A 19,501-nucleotide genomic window follows, 5' to 3' on the forward strand; every position below is an offset into this window, starting at 1 on the left:
TTCTTCTAATACTTTTAGAAGTTGGCATTTCCTTGTGCTATGTGTCTGCCTGCCTGATGTAGATCGCATGTCTGGCTTTTGAGTGGCAGGGGCTGGTGAGGTGTGTGTGGCTCCAGGAGGGGCATGGTGAGTCAACACTAGGCTGAAAAGGGCATCTGCATTTGGAGTAGTGGGAGGAGTAGTCCCTGACCTGAATAGGCTGTGCTTGCCTGTGTGAATGCTGGTTCCACCGCCCTGTGGTGTGTCTGATGACGAGCCCCCACCTGACAAAGGGGAAGGGGAGCCTTGTCAACAAAGTGCTCCAATACCCCCCAGAACCAGCTTCGGCTGGTTCACCCAAGCCCCGTGCCAGGGGAGACAAAGCAAATATGTGATATAAATATAGGGGCTGTGACCCCATGAAAATGTGCTTTTGGGCTTCCAGAGGTCTGCTGCTGCTGGGCCTTAGGAGGGTCCGCCACGAGGGACTGCCTCCCAGTTGGAGGGCCCTGTGTGCTGGCCTGCCTGGGCCCAGCCTTTGCCTCCTGGAAATTTTACCTGAGCACCCTGTGTGCGCTAAAATTTCTCTCCCAGGACGGAGAGAGTGCTGGGGCTTCGCAGTGCAGTTCAACCTATTTAGAGGGAATCCCGACAAGGGGATTCCCAAGCATTTTGCTAAACAGAGCGGGAACCTACCCCACTTTATGCATATTTGAAAAGCGGGTGCCTACCCTGCATTGCCGCTTTTGTGGCAGGTGCCCACACCGCTTGTGTGCTTAATCAGTGGGTGCCCAACCCGCTGTGGTGTTTTATGCCGGCGGGAGCCCACCCAGCACTTCGCTGCAAGGAGATCTCACTGCCGCAGCCCGAATCCAGAAGTCAGGCACCCCCGCCTGACTGTGGGCGGGACAGTGTGCCGGAAGAGTGGTGTCGGAAGGTGTACGGGAGCCTACTCCACCTCCGTGACAGCAAGACAGCTTCTGTTGGTGGGCGGGAGCCTACCCGGCATTCCAGGACGTCCCAGGCCCAGAGAAGAAGGCCAGGGAGCCCTGCTTGTCTCCTAGAGGCTGGCGTCGGACAGGGGCCAGTCAAGGCACATTGCTGGTGCCTGTGGAGGAGACCAGAGGAGCCTGAAGAGCCCCAGTGAATAGGGGCAGACCAGAGCCGATTTAGCGCTCCCGGAGGCTCTGTGTTGCCGGTGCTCATTTCTCTCGGGGGCAATTCTGGTGAGAGTCCCTGTTTGGGGTCTCAAAGGCCGAGTTGGTACCAGGCCTCATAATTACAGCTGCACTGCACCAGTGCGGGCAGCTGCCACGTTGGGCACATTTGTTTTGAAGAGTCCCAGTGGGGGACTCAGGGCACAGGAGTGCCAGTGCCACTTTTCCTTGGGGGCATTTTTGGAGATGAAGGAGTGAGAAACACTCCCTAGCCCCAGCGCATTGGCACACTCTGCTTAGCTGCACTTGCAGCCATGCCCCGACACGTGGGACATAGGGCCAGTTGGTCTGGGGGTCATTTCAGTGTGTTATGCACCATGATTATTGCAGAATGTGGTTATGCTTGTGATGCCTATTGCATTATGTGATTTATTGCATACTGTGTTTGTGCTGCTGATTACGTCTGATCTAATGGGATTTATGCATCATGTGTTTATGTTGCTAAGGTGATATAGTGCTGCACACAGTATTTTACCAATAGTAACTGGTTGTGTTTTCTGAGATCATTATTTTACCAGTAGTTACTGGTTGTGCGTTATTTACTGCTTGTTACTAGTGCTTTCTAAAGGTTCTGACAGTGGCCAGATTGGCCCTGTCATGTGTATATAATCGTCTGTAAATATTACCTAGTGCCAGTTGGCAGACTTTATATTGTGTGGTTAGTATTCTAATGTGTTTTTCATAATGCAAAGCCTATTTTTATATAGCCTTGTGTGGAAGTTCTTTTGTGGGGTACCTAGTGTGTTGCTGCTGTGTGAGTGTGTTGCACAAACACTTTCCACATTGCTCTGGGATAAGCCTGACTGCTCAGGCCAAGCTACCAAGGGGGTGAACTTGGGTCGTCTTCAGCGTTTAACTCTTTTGCCTTGAATAAATTTGTGGTTTCAGTCTGGCTTAGGCGCAAGCCCTAGCCAACCAGAAATCTCATTTCTAACACAGCCCTAACATTGCTTTACTATCTACAACTTTTGCTAAAGGAGGTCAACATGTTGATGCAGAAAAATACTGTAGTGGAAGTTCCAGTTTGTCAAAACGGATTAAGAATTTGTTCCCGGTACTTTCTGGTTCAGAAAAAAGGACAGATAGAAGAGTTCAAACCCATTTTAGATTTAAAAATACCAAACAGATTTATACGAAGAGAAAAGTTAGGGATGGTTGCCCTTCATCAAATCAATCCCCAACTACATCAAGGGGACTACATGTGTGCTATAGATCTTCAAGATGCCTACTTCCACATACTGTTGGTAAAGAAACATCGAAAATTTCTACAATTCATTGTAGGCTCCAAGCTTCTTAAACACAGTGTCCTAACACTTGGTCTAAAGTCGGCTCCGAGGACTCTTTCGAAATGCATGGCTGCAATTGGAGTATATCTATGGAAACAAAATAGTTTTGTCTACCCTTACCAGGATGACTGTCTAATGAAGAGTCCATCCTCACCTCAGAAAACCTCTTTAAAACATTTCTAAATGTGTCTCGACCCTTTCTCAAATCTAGGTCAACAAGTCAATATAAGGAAATTAGCGACCTACCTGGCTAAAAAACAACTTCTTGGCTGTGCCTCGCACTAGAATAGTCACCTGGGGCGACAGGCGTTTCCTGGTTGCCGCCCCTAGACTCTGGAACACCCTTCCTGCACATATCCGAGCAAGTCCCTCCCTGTTCACATTCCGCAAACAGCTAAAGACTTGTTATTTGACCAATAGCCTTGTATATCTTCTTTACCCCAGTTGCTGATCCATCCCTTAATTAGCGCCGAGACGCCCACGGGTATTCGCCGCGCTCTACAAATGTCAATAAATAAATAAATAAATAAACTAATCTGGATCCTCAATCCACAAAAGTGTATCCTTTGGTGGAGAGACTCATCTGTCCATCTGAAGTGTCTGAATCTATTGAAAACTCATCTACCTACAGCACAACAGATATCGTCTGTTCTACGGCATCTTGTATATTTCTAGTTACTCATGCCGTCCTCATGCCAGACTCCACATGAGCCCACTTCAGCATTGCCTGGAGGATCAGGGGAATCATTTTTTGAACAACTGGGAACCGAAATTACCTTTGTTACAGTCTGCAATATAGTCTCCCACATGGTGGACCAAGTCAAGAATTTTTATGGTGGCGATTCCTTTTCATCAAGATCGCCCTGTTCAGACTCTAGTTCCAATGCCTCTCTCAAATGATGGGGTGCTCACATGAACCATTTGCAAACTCAAGGTTTCTTGTAGGACACAGAAACATCATAGCATATCAACCTCTTAGAATTCAGAGCGGTTTAACTACTGATGAAGTTGTTTCTTCCTGTGATAAAAATGAACTCCTTGTTGAATCAGAAGTACAATACAACAACAATGTATTACCTGAAGAAACCACTGTAGACCCTTCTCCCTTGAATCTCAGACCAAATGGAAATGGCTAATAGAAAGGAACCCACGAATTACAGCAGCACACTTTCCAGGTGTTAAAAATGAGGAAAAAGACTCCCACAGTCGTATTACTCAAGGCAACTTTGACTGGGTCCTAAATGATGAAGTATTAGAGGACATTGTAACAAAATGGGGTTTCCCCCACAAAGACTTATTTGCAAATGTAGAAAACAAAAAATGCCAAGATTCATCTCGAATTTTACCAATCAGGATTGAAAGAGAATGTCCTTTAACCGACTAGTTAAGGACAGGTTTTTACACTTGTGTGCCATGCAGTCAGGACCTCCTGTACAAGTTCGGAGGACAGATCCTTCACCCCAATCTTCCATCATTATGGTTGACCACTTGGCTCCTGAATTCCTACAGTATGGTCATTTAACCTTAACACAAGACTGTTTGGACATCTTACGAGAGTTCATCACCCTTCCACGAAATCCTATGCTTCTAAAGATATTTTGACTTTGGTGTATACAAAAGAACTTTGATCTAATTGTCAAGGAGAAGTGTTATTACCATATATACTTCATCTGGCAAGATGTAATTTACAATACTTGTCTGTTAAGGTTCCCCTTGGTGCTATGACTGCCTATAGGAAATCTCCTTTACGGATTCAGTGCACACTGTGACACTGGAACCAAGCTCTACCTGACTGAGGTGTCCTGACTAGGGTGCAAACGGTCCTGCATTGCTTGTGTTTCCGTTCAGGGAGAACCTGGCTTGGCAGTTTGGGATGTTCTGTTCCCTTGGGAACAGGGTCAAGACTGATTTGCATATAGCTGGGTCCAAATTGAGGTGGCAGGTGAGCAAAATAATGATGGACTGGGATGGGGCCCAAGTAATTACGAGTGGCTGAAATGAATTCAAGCATTGCACCCATCACCTTTTTGTATATTTTAGAGTGTCACCATCAAAGACATGATTCGCTCTAAGAGTGACAGGTATGCCGAGATGTGCGCTGTGTCACTGAAACCAAGTTATACCTGACTGATGAGCCCTAACCAGGGGGAAAGCATTACTGCGTTGTATGTGTTCCGGTTCACGGAAGAACTGGTTTGGAAATTCCGGTTGGACTGTTCCCACAGGAGCAGGGTCAAGACAAATTTGCATATAGCTGGGTCCAAACTGAGGTAGCATGGTGTACAAAATAACGACGGACTGGGAATTCATACCCGAGTTATTACGAGCGGCTGAGAATAATTCAGGGATGCCATCCATCACATTTTTGTATACTTTAGTGTGTTGCCCAAAGTGGGACATATATGCCCAGACGTGGGTCCTGTGCACACTGTGTCACTGGATCTAACCTATACCTGGCTGAAGATCCCTAACCAGGGTGAACCCGGTCCTGGGTTGCTTGTGCTCCAGTTCACGGAGGACCTGGCATGGCAGCCCAGGCTGGGCTGTTCCCACTGGAGCTTGGTCAAGACTGATTTGCACATGGCTGGGTCCAAACGGAGGTGGCATGGTATGCAAAATAACAATGAACTGGGATGCGGCCCAGGTAAGAGTGTCACCATCAAAGGCAGGCTGGTACAGGTGCTCAAGGACAGCAGCACCGACATGTGGTACTGCAACAAGCAGGACAGGGTGGGGTCTTGGGTCCTTTGTCACGAAACCACCTGGTGGTATCTTTAAAACTCAGTTGCAGGTGGATCACACATGACAGGTAGTATTGGGAGCCTTCCAGCAAAGAGGAGAACCAGCGCGGGTACGCACAGGCTGTGCAACCAGGTGCTTTATAAGCTTAAATCGATTGATTGACCATGGCTCAATCTTTTCACCACTGCTGAGAGCGTGCAATGTCAACAGGTTTGTGCTTTGGAGTTTCCAAAGCAGCTGTCTCTTGGAGATGCCATGCATGTAGAGTAGAGCGTGTGACTCCTCCATGGCTGCCCACATCTGCCTCTCCTGCTGTGAGTTCTAAAAAAGATGGAAAATGACCGGGCTCAAGTCATCCTAGTGGCATGGAATTGAGACAGGATTGTGTGTTTACTGGTCATTTCTTGCTTGCTCGCGGTCCTCAACGTCAAGTTGGGGACTGTGAGCAAACAAAATGACATCCCTGCGGGAGGGTGGCCAAAAAACCTCCTGGCGAGATTCTCAACGCTGGGAGGTCAGGTTTCTCATTGCGAGTGGTAGCGTATGCTCGCGACCGCACGCATTGAGAAACGTATAGTCTGCGTTGAGAAAGCTGCCCCTCGAGTAGAAATCTACTCGAGCGGCAGAAAACGACCGCTTGCACGGTGCAAGATCTGGTTTGCACTGATCGCACAGTGCGTACAAGCATCCGGCACTGTACAATCAGCATTTTGCACAGTGCACTACGCAGTTTGCATAGCTACGCGTAGTGCTACTACGTGAACTACGCCCATGGTTATCTTCTGTTGCAGCAGTAGGGCAGGGTGATGCCCCCGAGCCTGCAAAATCTGCATATCCATGCATGGGGAGTCAGCAGCGGCAGATGACCTCCTATGACCTGCTACCTGACGCCATTGAGGTCTCCCTCCAGAAAACCAGTGTACACCAGGCGTTGAGGCAAGTTTGTGGATTGGGGTATCACTCAGCAAAGTGACCCATTACAAGCAAATGTATCTGAAGGTTTATGGTTTGTTCTCCTCCTAGGCCAGCAAGGATTTGTTATGGGCTCTTTTAATGGCTACTTATATTTTTTCTTTTAATTTACAGTCCATGCGAGTACCTAATGTTTTCTGGTGTGAATCACAAAGTAGAAGAGTCACAAAACAAATCTACAGTAAGAAGAGATGTGTTTTTAGAGCTGAAAGAAACAGATTGTGGTTTAGCTCTGCATTGGTTGTTCGTGATCTGGGGTGTGATAACCAAGAAAATGAATCCTCCTGAGCATGCCCTGAATCCTAGGTCTGTTAACCTGAAAAGCAGTGGAGCGCAGTGGAGCGCAGTGGTCTGGTAGGGCAATATTTATTGATACCTATCAGCTCTTTCAACTTTTTTGCAGTTATCAGATCAGCCTTCGTTATTTAAACCTACTGTTGCGATGAGATTTCTGAAAAGTTTGCCTCATTTGTTTCCACCAAAACGCTTTGTTATGCCTCTGTGGGACTTGAACCTAGTCCTCACTTTTTGATGTGCACCCACTCTCTGCTGCTGCACAAATGCCCTTCAAGATTACTAACAATTAAGAGAATCTTTCTCATCATCGTAACTTTCGATAAATTATGAGAGAGTTGAAGGCTCTTCCTGTCAATCCACCTTATACCACTTTCTTCCCAGGTAAGTTGGTATTGAGGATCCAAGCTTCCTTTCTACCTAAAGTTGTCACTCCTTTTCATGTTCGGCAGGCTATAACCCTTCCAGCATTCACTGATCCACCTCATCCCTCCAAGGAGGAGAGATCCATCATTTAGAACCAGAAAGGGCGCTAAGCTTTTATATTGATCCTACTGAGGAACATAGATAGACACTAAGCATGTTGTAGAGTTTTCCAGAACAAAGAAAGCAAGACAGTGCAAAAACCCCTCTCTGGATGGGCTGCTCTCTGTATAAATATTCGCTGGGCACTGGTGAAGAAGCAGCTCCCGAAGGCTTACGGGCTCATTTCCACCAGGGCCAAAGCTGATGCCACTGTGCTAGCACCTGGAGTGTGTGTCCTGGACACCTGTCAGGCTAAAAAGTGAGCTTTGGTTAACCAAATACTACTCCCTCAACAGGCAGGTCCAAGGAGGGGTATTTCTCCTGCTCAGACCTGCGTGACCTCTTGATCTGGGCCAGTCCACAGACCCACCACCTTGGGAGGAACTGGTATTGTATCTATTCACAGGGTGAGTGATCTGAAGACAGAAGTATCCATCAGAAGAACAAGCTACTTACCTTTGGTAATGACCGTTCTGGTGGATTCTTTATCTAACTGCAGTTTCCTCAGTGACCCTCCCACTTCTCTGTTCTGTGACTTGGACTCTTTTGCATCTAAAAAAGGACCCATTCTAGAGATCTACATACTGGTCATATCCACATGTAGTAAATATCTGTCCATTAGGGAATTGAAGGTAAGGGAAAGTAAATGTCACCTTATCATTTCTGAGCTGGGATGGTGCAGTGAGATAAATAACGGTGATGGATCAAGCCCTGATCTTTGGACTGGGTAAGAGTGGTCTGCTTAATTCAGACACTCTGTTCATCACCACCCCCTTTTCTGAATCGTTTTTGGCCACTATAGTTGTGGCAGGGTATACTCAGACATGAGTCCCTTTCTCACTGCACCATCAGGATTCAAGCAAGCCGGGCCGAAGACGGCTGAAATGCCAGAAACCGGTCCCCGGTAGCTTATCTCCTTTCTGGTGAAGAATTGGCTTGGTAGTTTAGTCTGCCCTGTTCCCATGATGCACTGGGCCAGGGACAGACTGATTTGCATATAGCCAGGTTCTGAGCTGGGATGGGGCAGTGAGATAAATAACGGTGATGGATCAAGCCCTGATCTTTGGACTGGGTAAGAGTGGTCTGCTTAATTCAGACACTCTGTTCATCACCACCCCCTTTTCTGAATCGTTTTTGGCCACTATAGTTGTGGCAGGGTATACTCAGACATGAGTCCCTTTCTCACTGCACCATCAGGATTCAAGCAAGCCGGGCCGAAGACGGCTGAAATGCCAGAAACCGGTCCCCGGTAGCTTATCTCCTTTCTGGTGAAGAATTGGCTTGGTAGTTTAGTCTGCCCTGTTCCCATGATGCACTGGGCCAGGGACAGACTGATTTGCATATAGCCAGGTTCTGAGCTGGGATGGTGCAGTGAGATAAATAACGGTGATGGATCAAGCCCGGATCTTTGGACTGGGTAAGAGTGGTCTGCTTAATTCAGACACTCTGTTCATCACCACCCCCTTTTCTGAATCACCTTATCATTTCAAGCACTTTTAAAGTTTATACATTAGAATTGCTTTGTGCTCTGGTCATAGGTTGTCCGTGAACTAATAAATGGCAAAGCTATAACTCCGCACCATATCTTGAAAAATCAAAAAAATATAACAACATTTATATTAATTTATTGAATATCTGCAAAAATAAAAATATAGATGGTTAAAAAAAAAAAAGAAAATGGAACACTAGTGTGATGAGTCCTTGGTGGCAGTCATATTACCAGAAACATATCCCTTCTTGCTTGCCTCAGAAGTACTTCCCTGCTCTCCCTCCACCTGTACAGTCCCAGTTACTGCATTAACCCTGCCAATATCCCAAATCAACTTGCAGTTGAAGAGTTATTTGTACCCTCGAGTTGTCGCTGTTTCACGACTGACCCTCCCCGACGCTGAACCAGGAAGAAGAAGGTTAGATTAAAGGTAATTGTAGTAAAAATTGTTAATTAACAGCAACAATACCAATGACGATTATAATATAAATGACAATTATAAACAATAAAAATAAGGAGACTCAAATGGTATTAATAATGGTACTAATAATAGGAGTGTGAAGGAAGGAGATGAAAGGAAGAAGGAAGGAGGAAGATGTAGGAAGAGGTAGATGGGAGGAGGTGCTGGATGAAGCATTAGGAGGAGAATAAGCTAAAGAAATTAACAGAGAAGAGGGGAAGGAGGAGCAAGGAGTGGGGGGAGAAGGTGGGAAATAAAGGAGGAGAAATGGGGAGAAGTGTACAGAAGAGCAAGGAGGATGGATGGCAAAAAGAAGAGAAGAACAAGGGAGAACGAGGAACGAAGAAGGAGGTGGTGGACCGCAGAGGAATGATTTCAGAAGATGTCACATCTACTTACTTGACCTTCACTATCTCATACATCCACGTCTGCGCGAAGTTCGTTCGAACACTTTCGACCACTGCGCCAGCAAAAGCGCCATCATTTGCTAGTAACACGGTGCTTCCTAGGGCAGACAAAATAATGCTGTGACCTCCTGCTACCAAAGAAGGCTATGGGGGATGTCAGAACTTCCCCCATCATTGGCTTCAATCACAGTTCACATTCATTCAAAGTTCTTCAGTGGTGGAGAGGTGGACTCTGGTGGAGAGGATGGCCTGAGACCTAAAGCTTGCAGACATGGCTGGTGGATGCACTGCTAGTAGGGACATAAGCACAGTGCCCATTAGGGAGATGAATGATATCCAGCAAGAACTTCAAGGCACCACAGTAATAAAGTAACCTGCACAACTAGAGGGTTGCGATGACCTCTAAAGCCTGGAATGTCTGTTTCTCACATTGCTTCAGTGTGGAATTTGTGTTGCCTTTGATTTTCATGGAGGGTCTTCTAGAGTTTGCTTGGATTTCTGAGTACCCCAGCCAACCAATCAGGACTCTCCATTTCAGTTCACAGGATACAACACATCTTCCCCTTTTTAACAAACAGAGAGACACCAACAGAGCAGCAAACACTGGGAGAAGTAAGAAACTCCAAACAAAAAACATGTAAAATCAAACCAACACAAATTCTGCATTGTCTTGCACTTTCTCCAGCTGGAAACCACCTTCGAAACAATTGCTTACAGGATTCTAAAGCGATGCTCTAATAAGGACTGTGCAGGGTCCAATATTCCTTGATAAACATTTGAGCAGATCCACCGGAATTATGCGATTCGGCAACCGTATAATTTCCCACATAATTGCAGGTTTACCGTATAATGCATCCTGTGCTGCATAATCTGCAGGTTTTAACAAAACAATATCAAGCTCAAAACAGATCAAAAGTTACTAAAAAGGCAACACAACTTGTCTCATGGAGGAAGGCCCTTCACAAAAACTGACTGGACACCTTTCACTTAGCTGCTCATTCGTGTTTAGGTGTAAACGGGTACTAATGAGGCTAAACCTTCACCCACACAGGGTAAAACATAGGTAAAATGACACAATAATGAAGTAATGCTATCATAAAATGTGCTGCATTACGTCGTATAAATTGATATTACTTGCCGCATAATGTAGTGAAAGTCACCACATAATTTGGTCCTTGTCTGCTGCATAATTTCAGTGGCCTATGAACTTGAGGCAGTATCAAATGACTCACCGGTAGATGCATCAACGTTGTCATTTGCGATTCTTTATTTGCGAAAAATAAGGAATCGCAAATAAGGAATCGCAAATGGCAATGCATCATTTATTTCGCAATTTTATTGAGATTCGGTAAAAATCGCAATTTTTACCGAATCGCAATAAAATTGCGAGTTTCAAATAGCGATTTCGCAATTCCCATTGATTCCTATGGGCCAAAAGGCCCATAGGAATCAATGGGAATTGCGAATTCGCAATTTGGAACTCGCAAATTGTTAATGCATTCCATGGGTGCAGGGGGGGGTCCAAAGGAACCCCCCCTGCACCCCTGAAATGCATTTTAAAGTGCATGTTACACACGCACATGTCCTAAGGACATGTGTGTCTGTAACATGACAGTGTTTTAAAATGCATCTTTGGGCATTTTGACACATTTTTGCAAATTACCACGAGGTTCAATTTCGTGGTAATTTGCAATCCCTAATTGCGAAATCGCATTTTTAAAAATAATCATGCATTGCTTTTAAGGAATCGCAAATTTGCGATTCCTTAAAAGCAATCGCATTTTTGGAATTCGCTAAAAAAAGCGATTTTCCAAAAATGCTTGATGCATCCCAGAAACCAATTTAGGAAGGAACGGCCGAATTTTGCGATTCGCACCGTTTGCACTTCCTAAAAAGGTTGATGCATCTAGGCATCAGGGCCATATGTAGGAATCCTAAATGCGCTCGCAAATGCTGAAATTCGCAGAAAGTCAGCATTTGCGATCACAATTAAGGCAGTGTGCTATGTAGCACACAAAAACCTACATGCAAAATAAGGAATCACAAAATTTGTAATTCCTTATTTTGCTATTGCATTTAAGGAATCGCAAATTGCGATTCCTTAAATGCAATGTAGGAAGCAAGTTGTGCAAATTTTGGCTTAAGGATTTGCAAAATACTACCAACTTCAGGTTGGTGGTATTTTGCGATTTCTTAGAAAAACGCAATTTTTGGCATTTTTCAAAGTGCCATGTGGCTCACATACATGCCCTTAGGGCATGTATGTGGGCCACATTTGCACACATGTTAATTTCAGGGGTGCAAAAGGGTGTCCTATTGACACCCTTACAATGCTGAAATTGAATTCTCAATTTGCGATTCTCTAATTGAGAATCGCAAATTGAGAATGTCTTCCCATTCATTCCTAAGGGCCTTCTATCCCGTAGGAATGGATGAGAAGGTATTCCTTTTTTGTGAATCTCAATTTGCGATTCGCAAATAAGGAATAAGTGGGATTCACAAATCATTTTGCTAGTCCTACCCACATTGCGTTTTGCGATTCTCTAATTGCGATTCCCAAAAAAGTGCAATTTGAGAATTCCAAAACACACATTACCTACATATGGCCCTAGATCGTCCTACATCCACCTATCCACTGAGGCCACTTTATGTCCACACAACAGATGCTAAACAAGGTTGGCCTGGGGCAAGAAAATTGACCGTGGGCCCTAAATAAAAGTGCCCAACATTTTTATATCGAGCAACCCTCGACTTTTTATTTTAATGCATTCTAAGGGGGTAGTCCCCGAGAGGTGAAGGTCTACATATATTTGTGATTGATTGCAGTGTGTGTGGCAGTATTTGAGAAACGTGATAGTGGAATTCTCTATCTTCTTTCCCTGTGAAAAAAAAATATTTGACAGGGTTGACTAAACTATTCGAAGAAAGGTCATTTCGTGGTGGTGTTACTTTTTTTGTCAGTTTTACACTGGTTAACAGTAACACTATCTGTGCAAAGATTTTACTTCATTAGTACCAGTTTAAAACCCAAAGTACACAATAAACAACAGAAAGGGACATGTGTCTAGAGAGGATTAAAAAAATAATAATAATAATAAATGAAAGAAAACCTCACTTACCTGAGTACAGCCACCACCTCTCCTCCGTCCTCCCTCTGATCCCGGCAGCACACAGACTCCCCTAAGCCAATCACGACGCTGCTGTCACCAGCATGATCAATGCTCCCACCACCAGGAGCCTGATTACGAAGTTGGTCGGACAAACGTCCGACCAACCTCGAAGTGGAAACGAAGCGCCCGACAAGGAGTCAGCAGTTCTGCTTCCACAATTATGATGCGACAGCCTTCACGGTGGTTGCAAAGTGTATATTTTCCATTGAGGCTTGTGCTACAGGTGGCAAGACCAGCCTCAACAGAAACTATACATATTTAAGACATCCATGCACCGTGTGGCAGGCACCATGTGGTGCCTACCGCACAGTGCCGGGATGTTTGTGCCCCCAGACCTCATAGCAGAGGCTGAGAGAGGATAGTGGCCAAAGTCACTTTCCGACAGCCTTTCCATGTCGGAAAGGCTGAAATGTAAAGACTGTGGGAAACGGACATCATAATCCCGACGACTCTGCCTGAGCAGGCACCGCTGCCATTGGAGGATTATCAGTCCTTCCGCTGCTCCGACAAGCTCCTTGAGCCTGTTGAAAGTGCAGCTGAATCCCCCCACCGGTTTCCTTCCGACCGCCGTTATTGTAATACTGCAGTTGGACGGAAACCTATGATGTCTGGCGGAAAGCCTCCAACTAGCTATTGGATAGCTTTCCGCCCGACATCGAAATCGGGCCCTAACTAAAAGGTTTTCAGTTGAAGAACCTCAAATTAAAGTTTTTCACTTGATGTTTCTTTTGCTAGAACTGATTTATTCACTTTTATATTTCTCCTGTCTTAAAAACGTTTGGTCCCTCGGCCCTAATATGTAGTTGGGAGGGAGTGGGGTGGCAATCTTTGGGGTTTTGACAAAAGACACTCAGATGGCTCCACCGCTTCAAACACTTGACGGCAATGGCCGAGTTATAGCGAAGATTGACCTGCCCTCTTTGGAATGTGGGAACCACCACTCACTTTCCCTGCCAAGGTCCGCCACGGAATGCGGAGTGGAGGAAAACTTATAATGGCCCTCACACCCGGGGGAAGGAAACTCTGTTGCATCATATTGCTTTTGTTGTTTTAGTGAAACAAAGTTCCATTTTAGGGAATGTGCTTAACTAAAACAAATATGCTCACTGGGGTCAAGAAGAACATGCCACAGGCAAGGCATATCGCTCTGCCTTCTGAGCATCTGCCATTAGAGTGGAAGCACCAAAGGCTGAGGCCCCAATTTACAATGAGCCTCCGTACTCGTGGCAGAGGCTCCTCAGTCATGGCAGGATCTCCGCACTCCTGGCAGAGGCTCCTCAGTCATGGTGGGATCTCCGCACTCGTGGCAGAGGCTCCTCAGTCATGGTGGGATCTCCGTACTCGTGGCAGAGGCTCCTCAGTGATGATGGAATCTCCGCACTCGTGGCAGAGGCTCCTCAGTCATGGTGGGATCTCCGCACTCGTGGCAGAGGCTCCTCAGTCATGGTGGGATCTCTACACTCATGGCAGAGGCTCCTCAGTCTTGGTGGATCTCCGCACTCATAGCAGAGGCTCCTCAATGATGATGGGATCTCCGCACTCGTGGCAGAGGCTCCTCAGTCATGGTGGGATCTCCGCACTCGTGGCAGAGGCTCGTCAGTCATGGTGGGATCTCCGCACTCATGGCAGAGGCTCCTCAGTCATGGTTGGATCTCCGCACTCGTGGCAGAGACTCCTCAGTCATGGTGGGATCTCTACACTCATGGCAGAGGCTCCTCAGTCTTGGTGGATCTCCGCACTCATAGCAGAGGCTCCTAAATGATGATGGGATCTCCGCACTCGTGGCAGAGGCTCCTCAGTCATGGTGGGATCTCGGCACTCGTGGCAGAGGCTCCTCAGTCATGGTGGGATCTCTACACTCATGGCAGAGGCTCCTCAGTGATGATGGGATCTCCGCACTCATGGCAGAGGCTCCTCAGTCATGGTGGGATCTCCGCACTCGTGGCATAGGCTCCTCAGTCATGGTGGGATCTCCGCACTCATGGCAGAGGCTCCTCAGTCATGGTGGGATCTCTACACTCATGGCAGAGGCTCCTCAGTCATGGTGGGATCTCCGCACTCATGGCAGAGGCTCCTCAGTCATGGTGGGATCTCCGCACTCGTGGCAGAGGCTCCTCAGTCATGGTGGGATCTCTACACTCATGGCAGAGGCTCCTCAGTGATGATGGGATCTCTACACTCATGGCAGAGGCTCCTCAGTCATGGTGGGATCTCCGCACTTGTGGCAGAGGCTCCTCAGTCATGGTGGGATCTCCGAACTCATGGCAGAGGCTCCTCAGTCTTGGTGGATCTCCGCACTCATAGCAGAGGCTCCTCAATGATGATGGGATCTCCGCACTCGTGGCAGAGGCTCCTCAGTCATGGTGGGATCTCCGCACTCGTGGCAGAGGCTCCTCAGTCATGATGGGATCTCCGCACTCGTGGCAGAGTCTCCTCAGTCATGATGGGATCTCCGCACTCATAGTAGAGGCTCCTCAGTCATGATAGGATCTCCGTACTCGTGGCAGGGGCTCCTCAGTCTTGGTGGGTTCCATGCACTCCTGGCAGAGGCTCCTCAGTCATGGTGGGATCTCCGCACTCGTGGCAGAGGCTCCTCAGTCATGGTGGGATCTCCGCACTCATGGCAGAGGCTCCTCAGTCATGGTGGGATCTCCGCACTCGTGGCAGAGGCTCCTCAGTCATGGTGGGATCTCTACACTCATGGCAGAGGCTCCTCAGTGATGATGGGATCTCCGCACTCATGGCAGAGGCTCCTCAGTCATGGTGGGATCTCCGCACTCGTGGCAGGTCAAGTCAAGTCAAGTCATAACATTTATATAGCGCACTACATACCCAGAGGGTTTCAAGGCGCTTAGGAAGGGGAGTAGGATTATTTGTCAAATATCCACGTTTTAAGCTGCTTTCTGAACGCTAGGTGATTCTGGGTGAGGCGAAGGTAAGCGGGGAGTGAGTTCCATGTTTTGGCAGCCAGGTAAGAGAAGGATCTGCCTCCCATGGTGGTCTTGTTGATGCGAGGTACAGTGGCCAAGGCTTGGCTGGAAGAGCGAAGTTGGCGGGAGGGGGTGTAAAAGGACAGTCGAGAGTTGAGGCACTCTGGTCCGATGTCGTAGAGTGATTTGTGTGCGTGGGTAAGCAGTCGGAAAGTAATCCTCTTATTGACGGGTAGCCAATGGAGGTCTTTAAGGTGACCAGAGATGTGTTCGTTGCGTGGGATGTCTAATATGAGCCTGGCTGAGGCGTTTTGGATTCGTTGTAGTTTCTTCTGGAGTTTTGCGGTAGTACCTGCGTAGAGGGTGTTTCCGTAGTCCAGTCGGCTCGTGACCAGAGCGTGGGTGACTGTTTTCCTTGTTTCGGAGGGGATCCAGCGAAATGTTTTTCTGAGCATGCGAAGAATGTTAAAGCAGGAAGAGGATACGGCGCTGACTTGTCTGTTCATTGAGAGTGAAGAATCCAGGATGACGCCTAGGTTCCGTGCGTGGTCTGTCGGGATGGGTGCTTTCCCGAGGGCTTCCGGCCACCAAGAGTCGTCCCATGCAGAGGGGGATTTACCTAGGATGAGGACTTCTGTTTTGTCTGAGTTCAGTTTCAGACGGCTTTGTTTCATCCATTCGGCGACTTCTTTCATTCCCTCGTGTAGGTTAGTTTTGGCGGTGCTGGGGTCCTTGGTGAGAGATAGGATCAGTTGAGTGTCATCCGCGTAAGAGATGATGTTGAGGTTGTGTTGGCGGGCGATGGCCGCGAGGGGGCTCATGTATACGTTGAAGAGGGTGGGACTGAGTGAGGATCCTTGTGGTACGCCGCAGATGATTTCTGAGGCCTCGGACTTGAATGGTGGGAGGCGGACTCTCTGGGTTCTTCCGGTGAGGAACGAGGTGATCCATTCCAGTGCCTTTCCTTGGATTCCGATGTTTCTGAGGCGTTGTAAAAGGGTGCTGTGGCAGACTGTGTCGAAGGCTGCAGAGAGGTCGAGGAGGATGAGGGCGACTGTGTCTCCATTGTCCAGTAGAGTTCGAATGTCGTCTGTTGCTGCGATGAGGGCGGTCTCAGTGCTGTGTTTGGCTCGGAAGCCAGATTGTGAGGGGTCGAGAGATTTGTTGGCTTCGAGGAAGGCGGCGAGCTGGTTGTTGACAGCTTTCTCGATGACTTTGGCCGGGAATGGAAGAAGCGAGATGGGGCGGTAGTTTTTGAGTTCGGTGGGGTCTGCTGTTGGTTTTTTCAGAAGGGCGGTGAGTTCAGCGTGTTTCCAGTCTTCTGGGAAGGTAGCGGAGTTGAGGGAGCAGTTGATGACGTCTCGGAGGTGCGGAGCTATGACGGAGTCTGCTTTGTTGAAGATGTGGTGAGGGCATGGGTCAGTGGGGGATCCAGAGTGGATGGAATTCATCAGGCGGATGGTGTCCTCAGTGGAGATTGGGTTCCAGGAGTTAAGGGTGTTGACGGGGGGAAGAAGGTCAGCTGATGGTGGGGTGGGTTGGCTTCCGGGTTGGTTGTCAAAGCTGTTGTGGATGTCAGCAATCTTGTTGTGGAAAAAAGAGGCTAGGGAATCGCAGAGGGTTTGAGAGGGGGTGATGTCGTTGGAGTTGGCCGAGGGGTTGGAGAATTCCTTGACGATGTTGAAAAGTTCCTTGCTGTTGTGGGCGTTGTTGTCAAGTCGATCTTTGAATGCTGTTTTCTTGGCTTTTCGGATCAGTTGGTGGTGAGTACGGATGGCGCTTTTGAAGGCGTCCTTGTTGCTGGTGGATGGGTCTTTTTTCCAAGCCTTTTCAAGGGAGCGGCACAGTTTCTTGGACTTCTTGAGGTCGTCGTTGAACCATGAGGCCTTCTTGATGCCAAGTTTGTGTTGACGTTTTTTCAGTGGTGCTAAGTTGTCGGCGGTGTTGGATAACCAAAGGGTGAGGTTGGAGGCGGCTTCGTTGGCGTTAGAAGAGAGGGCTGGGGAGGTTTGAAGGAGCGATGTGGAGATCTGTTCTGTGGTGATTTTGTTCCAGTTTCTTTGTAGAGTTGGTTGGAGGAGGATGGTTGGTTTCGGCTTGTTGTAGGTGAAGTGAACGCAGCTGTGGTCAGTCCAGAGGAGATCCGTAGTGTGGCTGAAGGAGACATGGTTGCTGGAGGTGAAGATGGGGTCGAGAGTGTGACCTGCGATGTGGGTGGGGGAAGTGACCAGTTGTTTAAGTCCGAGGTTGGCGAGGTTGTCCAAAAGGGTGGCGGTGTTGCGGTCGTTGATCTTTTCAAGGTGGAAGTTGAGGTCTCCCAGAAGGATGTAGTCTTTGGAGGGGAGTGCGTGTGGGGTGATGAAGTCCGTGATGTCTTCACTGAATTTTGCGCGGGGTCCTGGTGGTCTGTAGAGGAGAGTGCCTCGGAGTGTGGATTTGGGGTCGATGTGGATCTGGAAGTGAAGGTGTTCGGAGTTAGCGAGGTTGGCGTCAGAGCTGGTTGAGATGCGGATTGATTTCTTATGGACGATGGCGATTCCTCCTCCTGTATGGTCGGTGCGGTCCTTGCGTGTGATCTTATAGTCATCAGGGATAGCGATGGCGATGTCAGGGGCGGAGGAAGCGTTCATCCATGTTTCCGTTAGGAAAGCGACGTCCGGAGAGATGGTGTCTAGTAGGTTCCAAAGGTCGATGGCGTGCCTGTGGACCGAGCGGGTGTTGAGAAGGATGCATTCTAGGTGGTTGGGGTCGGTAATCTGTGCTGTGGTCGCAGCGGAGATGTTGTCGGTGCCGCTAAATTTGCAGGAGAGGCAGGAGAACGGTCCATGGGTGCGTCCAGGAGCGGCTTGGACGCAGCTGGGGGCACGACCGGGGTTAAGGGCTAGGAGGGTGGCGGCATCGTAGGTAATGCGGGGGGGATGGGAGGGACGGGGGCCAGGGGGTCTGGCGCTGGGCGCGGTCCAGGCGCGGACGGGCGTAGACGGGCTTACCTTTGGCGCACCTTCGGCGCGGGTTGGGCGCGGTCGCTGCGCGTGAACGCTGCGCGTGGATATTCCTGTCATAAAAGGTGGTGAGGGGGGAGGGGCGAGGGCGGGTCAGCTGGGAAGGCGGGAGCGGGGTGGAGACTAGGGCAGGGCGATAAACAACAATACAACAACAAAATGGCCGGCGGCCTTACGGGATCGATCAGCTGGACTAAGCCTGCCGAAATCGACCGCGTCCTCTGTGACACACAGCGCAGCAAAGCGGCAAGTGAAATGCGATGCCAGGCAGGTAGCAGCGGCCGGGGCAAGCAGCAGAGCGGCGCTGTAAAGATCAAGCGATTCCAATGCAGTAATTACAAATGCGCATAGATACCAACAATAGCGCTATGCAGATAATTCAGGCACTATCAAGCAGCAGTGAGCAAGTGGCTAAAGCAAGCAGCAGAGCTGCGAAGCGATACTCAGCTGAGAGGCAAGGCAGGTCAGGGAGCAGCGTGGGGAGCGTCCGTGTCCGCAGGTGGGATCCGCACTCATGGCAGAGGCTCCTCAGTCATGGTGGGATCTCTACACTCATGGCAGAGGCTCCTCAGTCATGGTGGGATCTCCGCACTCATGGCAGAGGCTCCTCAGTCATGGTGGGATCTCCGCACTCGTGGCAGAGGCTCCTCAGTCATGGTGGGATCTCTACACTCATGGCAGAGGCTCCTCAGTGATGATGGGATCTCTACACTCATAGCAGAGGCTCCTCAGTCATGGTGGGATCTCCGCACTCGAGGCAGAGGCTCCTCAGTCATGGTGGGATCTCCGCACTCATGGCAGAGGCTCCTCAGTGATGATGGGATCTCCGAACTCATGGCAGAGGCTCCTCAGTCTTGGTGGATCTCCGCACTCATAGCAGAGGCTCCTCAATGATGATGGGATCTCCGCACTCGTGGCAGAGGCTCCTCAGTCATGGTGGGATCCCCGCACTCGTGGCAGAGGCTCCTCAGTCATGGTGGGATCTCCGCACTCGTGGCAGAGGCTCCTCAGTCATGATGGGATCTCCG

General features: G+C 48.5%; 1 protein-coding gene across 4 annotated transcripts in view; it reads right to left on the reverse strand.

The window, feature by feature from the left end:
• Positions 1-19,501, reverse strand: part of LOC147706548 (ovostatin-like) — a 256,365-nt gene that overhangs the window by 109,834 nt on the left and 127,030 nt on the right. For all 4 annotated transcript variants that reach the window (XM_086933013.1, XM_086933011.1, XM_086933012.1 and 1 more), the window contains exon 18: positions 9,364-9,469. In XM_086933013.1, coding sequence (XP_086789139.1) covers positions 9,364-9,469 — 106 coding nt within the window. The remainder of the gene's footprint in view (positions 1-9,363; positions 9,470-19,501) is intronic.

This window comes from Lissotriton vulgaris, chromosome 7, assembly GCF_964263255.1.
Source record: "Lissotriton vulgaris chromosome 7, aLisVul1.2, whole genome shotgun sequence".
Lineage (NCBI taxonomy): Eukaryota > Metazoa > Chordata > Amphibia > Caudata > Salamandridae > Lissotriton > Lissotriton vulgaris.